The sequence below is a fragment of the Peromyscus californicus genome, unplaced genomic scaffold (genome assembly GCF_007827085.1).
Source record: "Peromyscus californicus insignis strain IS unplaced genomic scaffold, ASM782708v3 Scaffold_10__1_contigs__length_136768540, whole genome shotgun sequence".
Lineage (NCBI taxonomy): Eukaryota > Metazoa > Chordata > Mammalia > Rodentia > Cricetidae > Peromyscus > Peromyscus californicus.
Window position 1 is genome coordinate 12,411,503 of NW_026294391.1, and position 13,332 is coordinate 12,424,834.

General features: G+C 49.3%; 2 protein-coding genes across 5 annotated transcripts; both read right to left on the reverse strand.

Moving 5' to 3' along the window:
• Positions 1 to 441: 441 nt before the first annotated feature.
• Praf2 (PRA1 domain family member 2) lies at positions 442 to 3,363 on the reverse strand. Its single transcript, XM_052749430.1, has 3 exons — positions 2,931 to 3,363; positions 1,606 to 1,823; positions 442 to 1,255 (listed from the first exon to the last, which is right to left on the reverse strand). The coding sequence occupies exons 1-3, from the start codon at positions 3,185 to 3,187 to the stop codon at positions 1,116 to 1,118; spliced, it is 615 nt and encodes a 204-aa protein (XP_052605390.1). The 5' UTR covers positions 3,188 to 3,363; the 3' UTR covers positions 442 to 1,115.
• Positions 3,364 to 3,517: 154 nt separating this feature from the next.
• Wdr45 (WD repeat domain 45) lies at positions 3,518 to 9,591 on the reverse strand. 4 transcript variants are annotated; one of them, XM_052749267.1, is made up of 12 exons: positions 9,164 to 9,276; positions 7,895 to 8,083; positions 7,729 to 7,800; positions 7,552 to 7,626; positions 7,358 to 7,462; positions 5,655 to 5,760; positions 5,443 to 5,537; positions 4,928 to 5,007; positions 4,606 to 4,814; positions 4,422 to 4,523; positions 4,201 to 4,346; positions 3,518 to 3,957 (listed from the first exon to the last, which is right to left on the reverse strand). In XM_052749267.1, the coding sequence occupies exons 3-12, from the start codon at positions 7,781 to 7,783 to the stop codon at positions 3,848 to 3,850; spliced, it is 1,083 nt and encodes a 360-aa protein (XP_052605227.1). In that variant the 5' UTR covers positions 7,784 to 7,800; positions 7,895 to 8,083; positions 9,164 to 9,276; the 3' UTR covers positions 3,518 to 3,847. The 4 variants fall into 4 exon arrangements, with proteins under 4 accessions (XP_052605227.1, XP_052605157.1, XP_052605280.1 ...); XM_052749197.1 differs by lacking the exons at positions 7,895 to 8,083; positions 9,164 to 9,276 and adding an exon at positions 9,315 to 9,591; XM_052749320.1 differs by lacking the exon at positions 7,895 to 8,083 and having other exon boundaries at positions 9,269 to 9,290.
• Between the last annotated feature and the right edge of the window lie 3,741 nt (positions 9,592 to 13,332).

Genomic DNA, 13,332 nt, shown 5'->3' on the forward strand with positions numbered 1-13,332 from the left:
GGCATGTACAACCATGCCCAGCCAGAAACAAATATTTTTATGGGAAGAAAAAAACCACTGGAAATAGCTTCCAATAGTGTCATGTGTTTTGTTTTCTTGAGCTAGATTATATGTAGCCAGGGCTGGCCACAACTCCTAGTCCTCTTGCCTCAGCCTCCCCAGGGCTGGAATTACTGGGATCACTATGTCCAGCTGTCACGTGTTGACTTCACTTGCCTCCCTGCACTTACATTCCTAGCCCGCTTATAACAAGAGAATATCCAAAATGACAGCACCCACTTCTGCATCCCTGTGTTTTAATGCTGATTGAGAGGCCGCAGGTGTGAGGACCATAGGAGTCACCCTTTCAGCACTGAACCAGTCAGGTATGGTCCCGCAGAACTGAAGACAGCCACTGGGTTGTTCACTGAAAGGTCCAAGAACTTCACACAGGAGGCCAAATTAGCTTGAGATTCAACGGCTTTATTGTTGCAGGAACACTAATATATGTGCTCCATTCCCAGGTGGGGCTATCACTAGCCAGCCCCACTCCTTGGTCCTCAATATCAGGAACATGTGGGGGAGGGAGGAAACCTCTAAACAGAGTTGGAGGGAGGCTATTGGGTCTGCTGAGGGTTAGGGTCATCTGGGTTCAAGGGTTCATTGGGGTCAGGGCTGAGGACACTTGGGATTTAAGCTCAGTATTTGGCCATGTCTTAACCTGGGTTCCAAGCTGGATGGGGTCTGAAAAATCCTTAGTTTAGAGCTCAAGGTTTGAGAATGTCCTGCTCCAGGCCCTAGATTTGAAGTATGGAAGACCAGTGAGTCCCAGATTTGGGGAGTAGCTCTTGGTCCTGTTTTGAGATTGGTCATGGATACTCTGGCTTCAAAGCCCAGTTTCAAGGCGGATGTAGGTGACTTGAGTCTCAAATTCAGCACTGAGGAAGACTTTGGTCCCTAGGTAACAGGGGCTGGAGAGTAAGATGACTAGTCTGGGGGTGGAGTAAGCAGTCACAGCTCTCTTATTTTTTCCACAGGCCAGAGGGCTCTAGGATCGTATTTTAATGGCTGAGAAAAGGCTCCATCTTGGGTATGGGGTGGGGGTTGTCTAGATCCCGGGTCTAGATGCCAGGGTCCTAGGATCCAGCTTCCTGCTCTTGTCCCAGTGCCTCTAGGAGCAGCCCCATTGGTGTCCGCTTTAGACCAATGCTCTCGATCTTGTTCTCAATCTTGTTTTTAAGGTTTCTCAGGCGCAGTGAAGCATGCAGCAGGATCACTGTGGGCGATACCAAGAGTGGGTCAGGGAGGGGCCTTAGCTTGCAGCCCACAATGGGGGGATTGACCCAGAGGCAGGCTAGCCTGCTCTGTGGGATGTGGCCAGGTCCAGTAAATCAGGACTTGGACAGTTTAAGGCACTTCACACTGAAGACCCACAAAGCTAATAAAGAGGGAGCAAAGCTCTCTCCCAGGAGAGGGAGCAAAGCCAGGGAAGCCACTTAATGGAGGCACGTGTGTCCTCCAGGCTTTCCAGTCCCCTCTTGGCCCAGGAACCAGTGCAGGGCAGGCCTGGTGTCCAAGCATGAGCTGTCCATTTCCCCAGCTAGAACAAGGAGAGTAGAGACTCACAAAGCACCGGAGCCGTGATGCAGAGCAGGAAGGTGAAAGCGCCGCCCACGGCCCAGAGAATGAGGAGGCTAATGGCAAGCACTGCAGCCAGGCAGGCAGCCGGGTGGCTGCGACGACAGCGGCGCACAGCCGCGCGGGTTTCAGCAGCCCACACCAGCACCCCGAGAACCACCACCACTACCAGTGCACTCAGGAGGGTGTGCAGTGGACGAATGTACCTGCAGGAACAAGGGCACTCAGCGAGCCTCACCATCCACCCAATCCTGGACCCCGAGAGTTTTGTTTTCTGGCTCCAGAATCAGCATCCTAGCAGATAGTCTCACCAGGCCTGTCTCACCCAGTCCATCCTGCAGGGATTCCTGTGAACTCTCAATTCCTCGGTACCACCGTCCTATCAGATCCTCATATCCTGCCAGAGGTCCTGGGCTCCCAAAACTTCTCTGGTCTCTGGCTTTAGACCTGCAGGGTTTCTTTCTAGTATTCCCAGGTCTGCTCCCACATTCCTTTCCTTGACCTTAAGCCTTGGAGATCCCTCACCAAGGCCTTTAGTCAATACATATTTCTCTTTGCAGACTAGGCACTTCCCAGGTGTCCTTTCCTTCCAAAGGCCCTCCACTACCCCATTTTCTTTCTGTTTTTTTTTTCTGGAGCTGAGGACCGAACCCAGGGTCTTGCGCTTGCTAGGCAAGCGCTCTACCACTGAGCTAAATCCCCAACCCCCCATTTTCATATAGAACCACCCTCCTGCAGTTGCTTGAACGATCCCGTCCTTGGTTTCAGTCCCAGGCTTAACCCTGCCCAAGTCCCTCTTCTAGATTGTCTGTCTTTGGCTTCCAGCCTCTCAACACTGGGTCCTCCCTCTGGGCCCAATATGAGCAGGCTCTTCTCTACAAACTCACCTTGCAAACCCTGTCTTTACTACACCCCCACTTCTATCTTAAACCCTCCAGGGCTCCCTTAATCTGCCCCATCACTCACATCACTGAACCTCTTAAGTACTCTCACATCCCCATATCAGGCCTTCCTTAAATCCAGGTCCACCTCCTAGCCCACATTCCTCTTCAGTCCCCCTTCCCCCCTTTCCTACCCAGGTCTTCTCTCACCTCCGCGCCCCCCCCCCCCCCCCCCGCAATCCTCCTTATAACAAAAAATCTGCCTCCTTCAAATCCTTCCATCCATGCCCCTCAGACCTTCCTTTTCTACCGAATTCGCCCTTCCCAGCCTAGCATGTCCCCTTAGGTTCCCCTCTCCTCATCCTCAAATACCCGCAAGTCCACCCTACTTCCCGCTAGTATCTTCAGCCAATCACTACCTCCCTCCCTCACCCGGCCAGAGCGAGACTGGTGCCGAAGCAGAGAAGGTAATTGGTTTGGTAGTAGAGGAGATTATTGATGACGCGGTGACACCATCGCTGTGGATCGCCTAGATCAGGAGCCGCCAGACGCGCAGACCCCAAGACAAAGTCGTCTAGGGCGCGCAGCGGTGGCAGCCGCACCTCCGACATCCTGCGGGTTGCTGGACCAGCCCGAAGGGCGGCGAGACTACAACACCCGCAACCCCTCACGGCACCCGCGAGGCACATTGGGAAATAGAGTCTAGGGGGCGACGTCTATCAACGTAGGCGTACTGCGCAGCTGCAAACCTCAACGTCACCAGAAACCACCAACTATGGTAGCAGAGACTGCCGGGAAACCAAGCTTCGCCACGCGGTAAGAAGCTCAAAACTGGAACTTCTCTTCACCCCTGGGCAGGGCACCACGCCAGACTGTGACGCCGGGACTGTGCAAGCTGTGCGTTGACTCAACGCTGAACAGACTAATAAGAATAGGAAGTCAAATCCCAAGCTATATTCCACTTCCTGTGAGGAGCCCAGGTCACCCTGCTCCAGGAAAAGTATGCCCCACCCTTGAGGTCAAGTCATAAATGCCATTTAAAGGCCCTTTATTCATATACATCACAGAGGCTATCTCCTGGTATTCTTTTTTAAATCCCCAGGTTGGATTACGACAATCCTTTTGGGTCCCTGTGAATGTTTTCCAGACTAGGTGGCCCAGGGAATCTGTCCTTGGCCTTCAGCACTGTCACAAAGAAGTGCTTGGGGGAAGTGAGCTGTTTATTTATACACAGCTGTGCTTGAGTGGAGAGTGGGAGGCCTCATTAATGCTTGCTGGTTGGTTCAACACCCTCAAGACTCAGTTTGGCCATCTGCTACTGCAGGTTCCTAGTACAGCTGCCAGGGCTCTTAAAAGTCATCGTCATCACAGATGTCAAGGTACACGTCAAAGGCCTCTCTGTTGCAGTTTCCATCAGGAGTGAAGACATATTTGTGGAAGGTCCCATCTACGCAGATGGCTAGGGAGGGTTGAGGTGTTATGAAAGGTTAGGAGATGCCCCGCCACATACTCCAGTCCTCTCTGGTGTCCCACCACGGCTCATGGCTTTTGCCCAAGTGCCACACCCCTTACTAATTATGAGGTTGAGCCACACATTCCAGTTCCTTCCAGCTTCTGAAAACCCTTAAATTCTTTTAGGTCCAACCCGCCGCAGTCCTTTACCCATGTAGTACCACAAACCAAGGGGGCTATTGTCACTCACCAATTACAGAGTTGACATTCTTGGAAGTATTTCGACCAAAGGCGCAGATGCATGCTGATTCAGCAGGCACAGTAAAGCTGGCCAGGCTCCACTGAGAATCCACGTACTGCCCAATCATAGGCCCGACCTTGCCCACACGAGCCAGCCTGTAGGCAGTGTTTGGTAAGTCCAGGTATGGCACATGGCCAGGGGGATGATAGGGATAGGGTGAGGATACTCACGCAGAGCGCCGGTTGAGGCGGGTGTCTTTAAGAGCAAAGATATGGACAGTGCCCTTGTCACTGGAAGCACAGAGGAAGGAGGAGTCATGGCTGAAGTTAATGCTGCAAGACAGACCAGTAATGATGTCCAACATGGTGACTTGTGCTGTGAGGCGCCTGCCCACCACACATACACTCTGCTCACCAGTATAGGGTGGCAGGGTCAGTGCCTCTTCGAAGCTCCACCAGCTTTTCCTTGGACTGGGTGTCAAAAAGACGAATGAGGGTACCCTTCTGGGAGGCTGAGGCCACCACAGTGCCTGGCTGGTTCAGGGACACACAGGCCACATCGCTCTGATGTGCATTAATAGTGAATGGAGCTGATGAAGTGCCAGGCTTTGTGCTTGCCAGATCCTGGAGCAGGAGGAAAGAGTTTGGGCTTGGGGTAATATGGAGGAGAGGGACCACGAGTTCACAAAGACAGGCAGTCCACCCACCTCGCCACCCTTGCCCACTGGATGGCTCACCACAAGCTGTAGACTTCCACACTTGTGTCCAGGAAACACAAGCAGTTGCTTCTCCAGGCTTGGGCAGAGGTCACACAGCCCTAAGTTGTGAGGATGAAGTGGGGATGGGCAGATGAAAAGGAGGCCAGGGAAGGCTGAGTCTCAGAATGGATAGAGCTGGACAAGTGACGGCCAGACTTTAACCCTCTGTGGTCTAATACCCATAGCAACCTGACAGGGGTAGGCTTTGCATTAAGCTCCACTCTCCATGGTCTGAACAGATTCTAAGAAGTTGCCAAGAAATCCTTGGAGGCCCAGGGCTCACTGATTCACTTACCCATGTCCTCAGTGAGTGCTTTCTGTTGTCATGTGGAGCAGGACTAGGGGTAGGGATAAGGTAGGGACTGGAAGGGCTGTATCTCTTGCATAGAGCCTCTCCCCCAAGATCTCTGAGTATGTGTCCCTTCTTGCATCTCCTCCTCTTTGCCTCTTCCCGAGCCTCATATCCTTACACCTGGACATCTGGGTCCTCTCACCCTTGGGGTTGTCCCGAGTGTCAAACTCAAACAGCTTTCGAGGATTGTCAGGGAAGGAGTAGACATAGATGCGGTTCCTCAGCACAATCACAATCCTGCAGACATCACACAGAAGGCTATGAGGAAAGGGAAACTGCCCGAGTGGGGGAGGGGTGGGCTTATAACTTGCCGTGGGAACCTCCTGCCCCCATCCCAGTCTTCATCAAGCTCACTTGTCGTGGCGCATGCGCACAGCCAGCACTGGCTTGGTAAACGTGAACTCCAGCACCAGTTTGTCCTTGGAGTCCTTGCCTTCTCGGGCATCGTCCCAGATCAGCACTGATAGGCAGATGGGTGGGTTGACAAGACCAAGATTTAGGGTAAGAGGCAGACTGGGTGACACAGGGCCCATCCCTATTCCTCATGGGCCCTCAACCATTGGCTTCACCATTCACTAAATATTCAGTGCAGCCTCACACAGCATGAACACTTGGGGACAAGATCTCTAAGAAAATGAATTCTAGACCAGTTATGCTCATTTGGAGATAAGAAAATCAAGGCTTGCGGGGCGGTGGAGGCACACGCCTTTAATCCCAGCACTCGGGAGGCAGAGGCAGGCAGATCTCTGTGAGTTCGAGGCCAGCCTGGTCTACAGAGTGAGTTCCAGGAAAGGCACAAAACTACACAGAGAAACCCTGTTTTGAAAAACAAACAAACAAACAAACAAGAAAATCAAGGCTCAAATGAGCAGAGTGTGGTCAAGGACCTGTAGCACAAGAACAAACAGTTAAGGGTCCACAACTTCCCTCTGTAACTACTTCGATCTTCAGGATCCAGTCCATACCCAGGAGATTTTGTGATGAGTTCTAGGGTTCTGTGACTCACTTACGATATGCTTGCCATGTCATGTGGGATCAACAAGAAAAAAACTTAAAACAAGGTGGCACTTGAGGCACAAGCCAAGAAGTTGTAGGAGAGATGGCTCCTAGATTTGAAAACCTACTGCTTATGTGATCTTAAATAGTCACTTAAGTAGGTCTGTTGTTCCATCAGTAAAAGTGAGGATAAGGAGGCTGCGGTATGGCTTTAGTGGTAGAACATGCGTAGAGCCCTGAGTTCCATCCACAGCACAACAGAAATGGAGAGAAGGGCTAATGGTGTTTCCTACCTCACAGAACTAGTTGGGAGTGGTAGGGCACACCTTTAATCCCATCAAGCAGAGGTAGGAGGGTCTCTGTGAGTTTGAATCCATCCTGGTCTACATAGTGAGTTCCAGGACAGTCAGAGCTATGTAGAAGACCTGTCTCTAAAAACCAAAAGAAAGAAACCCCCACAAAACTAAATGAGCTATTATGTAAAGCCAGGTGTGAAGGCACGAACCTGTAATCCTGGCACTGGGGAGGTAGGCGATCAATTCAAGGACATACTTGGCTACAGAAGAGCTTGTCTCAAATTAATGTGTTTATGTGTAAAGTGCTTAAAATTACTATTATGCTCCCAGTAAGTGCTCCATTGTTAAGAACATGGCAAACAGGAGATGGACAAGATGTGGTTTTTCTCTTTTTATAGTGCTGGGGATGGAACCGAGGGCCTTGAGCATACCAGGCAAGTGTTCTACCACTGAGCTACATACACCCCCAGCTCCAGTGATGTTTCCTAAATAAAAACAAAAGTTCTCGGTGTGATAACGCACACCTTTAATCCCAGCGCTCTGTGAGTTTGAGACCAACCTTATCAACGAAGAACTACACAGTGAGACCCTCTCTCAGTAAGTACCAGATCAAACGTTTCAAGCTCTAAGATTCATGACTTACAAAGTATGCCTCACTGTGGGACTCTGAGGTGCTGAGGACTTCATCTGCCCATGCCTCAGGGTTGTATGTGGGAAGTGAGGAACTTGGGGAATCTAGGTCAAGTGCAGGATGAAAGCACTTACCTGAGATCTCTGAGAACTTGGGGCTGCCACCACCGCCCACCAGGGCCAGCAGGTTGGATCGGTGCAGCATCTCTACCAGTCCCACGCTGCCTACCTGCTCGTGGTCTGCACAAGGACCAGGGTGTCAGTAGAGGTAGATGCCAAATGCCCACATCAGCCCTTCTGCCCACTGCCCCACCACTACAGCCACTTACCCAGGTGCCCCTTCTCCATCAGTGGCTCCACATTGTAGATGCGTACGCCTGTCTCCATGGCACAGCAAAAGCAGCCTGGGGATGGAAGGAATCTGTCTGACTCCAAATTCTAGGGCTCACAGCCATCTCTGAGCCTTCGTTCCTGTCTTCCCCACCAAGATACAGTCACAAGCTTACTTTGGTCTTGGTTGAAATGTAGGCTGGTCACACCTCGAAGTGGCTGCTGAGTCATGGTCCAGGACTGCCTCCCTAGGCACAAAAATGACAGCATTTCGAAGAGTTCTGGAGTGTCCTCTCTTAAGTCCTACAACTTCTGTCCCCCAAACGATTTCTTCTTCCTCACCACTTTGTCTATTTTGTTTTGAGATAGGGTCTTGCTACGTATCCCTGGCTGTCCTGGTACTCCCTATGTAGCACAGGCTGGCCTTGAATTCCCAGCAGTCCTCCAGCCTCCACTTCCTGAGTGATGGGATTATAGGTGTGTGCCATCACTCCCGGCTTCCTCCCCATTTTGATACTTTTCTTTGCCAGACTGCAAAAAACAAAAACAAGTGGAGTATACCTCAGAGTATCTGTTCAAACCAAGATCACACGCAGAATGTATCTTGGCCTACAATGACATAGACTCACAACTGCCATAAACACCAGCCCTTACTGAACCTATCAGGAAGTAATGGAGTAGAGCATATCCCATGATACCTCCTCATTCCCAGCCATTCTTGGCTCTAATTCCTGACATGACCTCAAATCTCTTCCCACCTGCACCCGGCTCCACCTGTCAGTAAATAAGAGAACAAGGCTAAGGTATCTTCCATCTCCCTGCGACTGCTAGGAATGGCCCACCGCCCACAGAACTCCCTCCTTGTGCCTTTCTAACTCTCATTTATCTTCCCCAGGACCTCTCATTTACACCCTTCCCATGCAACACTTTCCCAAAAAACCTTTTCTCATAGTGCTAATTCTGATCACTAAGGCAAGCCTGGGAACCCCCTCCACTCCCTCTGCTTCAGTCCTGAGGACCCCACCTGGCATTCCCTTGACGTTCTAAATTCTTCGCATTTGACATATTCCATTCCTTGTCCTCTCTAGTCATGACTCCTAACTGAGCTGACCCAAGCCACTCTCATGAACCTCCTTCCCCCTAAAATTTGTCCCTTTTATTCCCACATTATCTCTAGTAGACCCTGTCCTAGGGCACAGATACCCTCTAAAGATCTCCCAGTACACACCACCCAAAAACCTGCCTAGGAAAACTTCAACCTGCTTCTCTGTCTCCCTGTCCTAGAAGTTTCATGCTCTCGTCGAACCCCATCACTCCAAGACCTCTGTCCAGACACACCCCCTACCCATCCTCTAAGACTTCAAACCTACTTTTTCTGGTGTAACGTCTGGGTCTTGCTTCTACATGAGCCATATTCTACTCTAGCACTAGCTTCCAAGACCGTCTTTTAGATCTCTGGCCCAAATGCCCACACTATCTAAGAACCCTAATTGATATGTCCCACCCTCTCCCAAAAGTCATGTTCCTTTCCATGACAGCACCGACTCAAGCCGCCTGTCCCCACCTGTCAAGACCTCTAGTACAGACACCCACCCCATGACCCTGACCAACCCTTGGATCGTGCTCCAGCTGCACGTCGCTTTTGCTGACTTGCTCTTCACCCCTCCCCGACCCCTGCCCTAGCTGTCGGTGCCGCCTGCGGCACGAATTTCTGACCTCCCGGGCTTTGGTGCCCGGCTCTGCTGTTTACATCAGGTCTTACTTCCGGAGGAGGGAGTCTGTGACCGGAAGTGACTCATCCTGGCCTGAAAATCCGGCCACAGTTCTCGCCCAATTCGCGGACTTGTGGAGCATCCCGAGCAGTGGTAGAGTCCTCCGAGGGGAGTATCGGGAGGAGAATGAGGGCCGATTGGGGGACTGGAAGCACAAGAGACTTCCGAAGGCAGGACTATCTGAGGGAACCCGGAGAGAAAGAGGGCCTTCCCCTCCCTAAACGGAAGCGGGCCAAGCATTGAACTCGTTAACCCACCGAGAGATAGAGGGGTGAACCTCCCAGGCTAACGAGTTAGTCCTCTGGATTGGGCTAGAGTGGCTGTCGGATGTTTACCTTGTGGCTTTGGAAGCTCCAGGTTGGGAGGAAGATAAAAGATCTTGAAAGTTGAGATCGCCTTGGGCGGGAGAAGATGCGATGGGATTTTACTTTCTTTTCCCACCCTATCCTTAGCCCTGTTTATTTACAAAACGATAAATACTGTTTTATGCTAAAACATCTGTATGCTCCAGGCGTGTTTGTGCACTCTCGTAGTCATACATAATATTTGGCTAGGAAGAAGCAAGAGGAACAGGAGTTAAAGGTTATCCTGGGCTACATGAGATCCTTTCTCTAAAAAAAAAGAAAAAGAGAATGCTTACCATGGAAACACAAAAGGCCCCAAATTACACACTGGGAACATTAGAGTTTTGAGGTCATTTTGTGTGTGTGTGTGTATTCAGTTGTGAGAAATAAACGAGTTGGAACTGGGGTCTGAGACAGGATTACAGAGAGTTTTCACCACCTGGGGTTACTAAAAAAATCAACAAAAGGAAAAGAAGAATGGAGAACTACATTGCATTTACCGCAATCATGGCTATATAGTTGAGATTCTGTTCTTGTTTGCTTTTTAAATGTTTTATTTATTTGTAATTTTTTGTTCAATGGTGTTTTGCCTCTATGTATGTCTCTGTGAGGTGTCAGGTCCCCTGGAACTGAGGTTACAGACAGCTGTTAGCTGCCATGTGGATGCTAGGAATTGAATCCAGGTCCTCAAGAAGAGCAGCCAGTGCTCTTAACCGCTGAGCCATTTCTCCAGCCCTGGGATTCTTAAAAAACAAACAAACAAACAAGCAGATACACTGTATTATACTTCACTTTTTGTTTTGTTTCTTTTTGGCATAGACTGGATACAAACTATATCGTAGAGAATTGGAATTTACAGGTGGGTACTAACCAAGTCTGACCTGCATAGCTTCCAAGATCAAACCAGATTGGGCAGTTCAGGGTGGCATGGCCATAGATTATCACTACTTCCTACTTTAGTTTGTTTTTTGAGCTAGGGTTTCTCTGTGTATCTTTGGCTGTCGTGGGACTCACTGTATTGCAGGCTGGCCTCAAACTCAACTTTGTAGACCAGGCTGACCTGGAAATTACAGAGACCCACCTGTCTCTGCCTTCCCAAAAGTTAGAGCTGGTAGCAACAAAGTGTCATAGTGATGGTGGAGCTAGTGATAGGTTCCTGCTGGGTAATGTGCCGTACCACCACTCTCGTTCTGTTGAATCCCTCTGATCCCTGGGTTTATAGTCTATCAAATGTTGTTAAACAGCACTCTGTTTTTTCTTCCTTTTACGGTTGTCACTGTGTGTGTGTGCACATGTGGTGCACTTGTGTGTATGCATTGTTTTGCATGTGTAGGCACACATGTATGAGTATGCGTGGGGGACAGAGGTTGACACTGGAATCATCCTCGGTCCCTCTTGCACCTTGTTCATTGAGGCAAAAGTCACCAAACAGGGCTTCATGCTTTATTAACATATAAGGTCACGTGTTTACCTCATCCTTTTTAACCTACTCATATACTTCATAGTCTAAACATAGCAGTATTCAGCCATTCCATTTCTGATGACTATCTAAGTTCTTTCTGGTTCCATCTCTTTGCTCCCTTTGAGGTGAGAGATGGACTTGGGGGCAACACTTCCTTATAATGAATGGCATTTTGAAATGATCAGTGTTCCTTTTATGGTTTTTTTTTTCTAAAATTCTTTTGAATTTTGACATTTTTGACAGTTTCATTTATATAATGAATTTTAGTTGCTTAATCCCCTCTATTCCCCTCTTTCATGCCCCCCACTCCCTGCTGGACCTGGAACCCTTTCCCTCAAGTCCCCATTCTACTTTCACGTTTTGTTTTAGTGTGTGGCCTAGTGAGTCTAGAGTTTCTTCCCTGAGCATGGGTGGATAATATTTGCTAAAGCGAGGGCAACTTATCAGTGTGGATACCACTAAAGAAAAGTAGACCTTCTTCCACCCCAAACAGTAAGTTTCCTAAAAGAAAGCATGGGGCCTCATGGGCCCTTCCCCGTTTCATGATGAACTGTTGATGAGCTCAGTCTCCAGCCAGTCCTGTGCACAGCTTCATAACCACACCTTCAATTCTAATGCAAAGGCAGTGCCATTCATGTTCGGGAGGGGTCCTTCTGCTATACATCTCCCCGTCCTCTGGCTCTCACATTCTTTTTTTTTTTTTTTTTTTTTTTTTGGTTTTTCGAGACAGGGTTTCTCTGTGTAGCTTTGCGCCTCTCCTGGAACTCACTTGGTAGCCCAGGCTGGCCTCGAACTCACAGAGATCCGCCTGCCTCTGCCTCCCGAGTGCTGGGATTAAAGGCGTGCGCCACCACCGCCCGGCTTGGCTCTCACATTCTTTCTGCGACTTCTTCCTTGCTTTTCCCTGAGCCTTGGAGGGGGTGATAGAGCTGTGTCCCATTTAGGGCCAAGCCCTCCAGCATCCTTCATTCTTAACCAGTTTGGGGTTTCTGCATCAACCACTGCCCTCTGCAGTAAGAAGCTGCTCTAACTTCAGATGGCTGAACTATGGGCAGACTTAGTTTTTCTTTGAGACCGTGAACTCCTGATCCTCGTGCCACTGAGGCAGGAGGAAAAGTTTGAAGAATTGGGTAAGAAAAGGAGTCCTGGGGCTGGGGAGATGGCTCACCAGTTAAGAGCACTGGCTGCTGCTCTTCCAGACAATCCAGGTTCAATTCCCAGCACCCACATGGCAGCTCAACTGTCTATAACTCCTGTTATATATATATAGTTCCAGGGCTTCTGACATCCTCACACAGACACACATACAGGCAAAACACCAATACACACAAAATAAAAATAATTAATTAAAAAGGAAAAGAGTCCTTTTAGGGGTTGGAGAGATGGCTTGCTGCTTTTCCAGGGCTTGAGTTTGGCTCCCAGCACTCACATCAGGTGGCTCACAATCATTTGTAACTCAGCTCCAGCGTATGTGATGCCCTTTGCTGGCCTCTGAGGGCATCTACACTCACAAGGCATATACCTACACATACACGTAAATAAGAATAAAATCAATCTGAAAAATAAAGTATCCCTCTAGAATATGGTTGAAGCTGCTTGCCAGCTGAAAATCAAGGACTCTAGCGCAGACTCAAGTGTTTGGTAAAGGTTTTCAACATAGAGTGTTTCTTTTAAATAGAAATATTTTCAAGCCAGGTTTGGTAGTGGCCTACACCTTTAAACCCAACACTTGGAAGGCAGAGGCAAGCAGTTCTCCGAGTTTAAGATCAGTTTGGTCTACACGGCAAGTTCCAGGCCAGACACAGCTACATAGCGAGACCCTGTCACCCCCACCCCCCAAAACTTTTTTGTTTTCTTGAAATAGGGTCCCCTCCTCCATTCTCTATCTTGCTGACCTCTGAGAATTTTCTAGCATATATAGACTCTCCAGACAAATAGGCATTAAGTGCTTTGTATAATTTACATTTGTCTGATCATCTAATTGGAGCAACCTGCCATGCATGTGATTAGTGCTGGGGGTTTTGTCTTTTGTGAAAACTGCCTATAACGATTGGCATTGTCAACTTGACACCATCTGGAACCACATGGGAAGGGATCAATGAGGGATTGTTTAGATCAGGTTGGCCTGTGGGCATGTCTGGGGGGATTGTCTTGATTGCATTAATTAATGTGGGAATACCCAGTCTACTCTGGGTGACACTA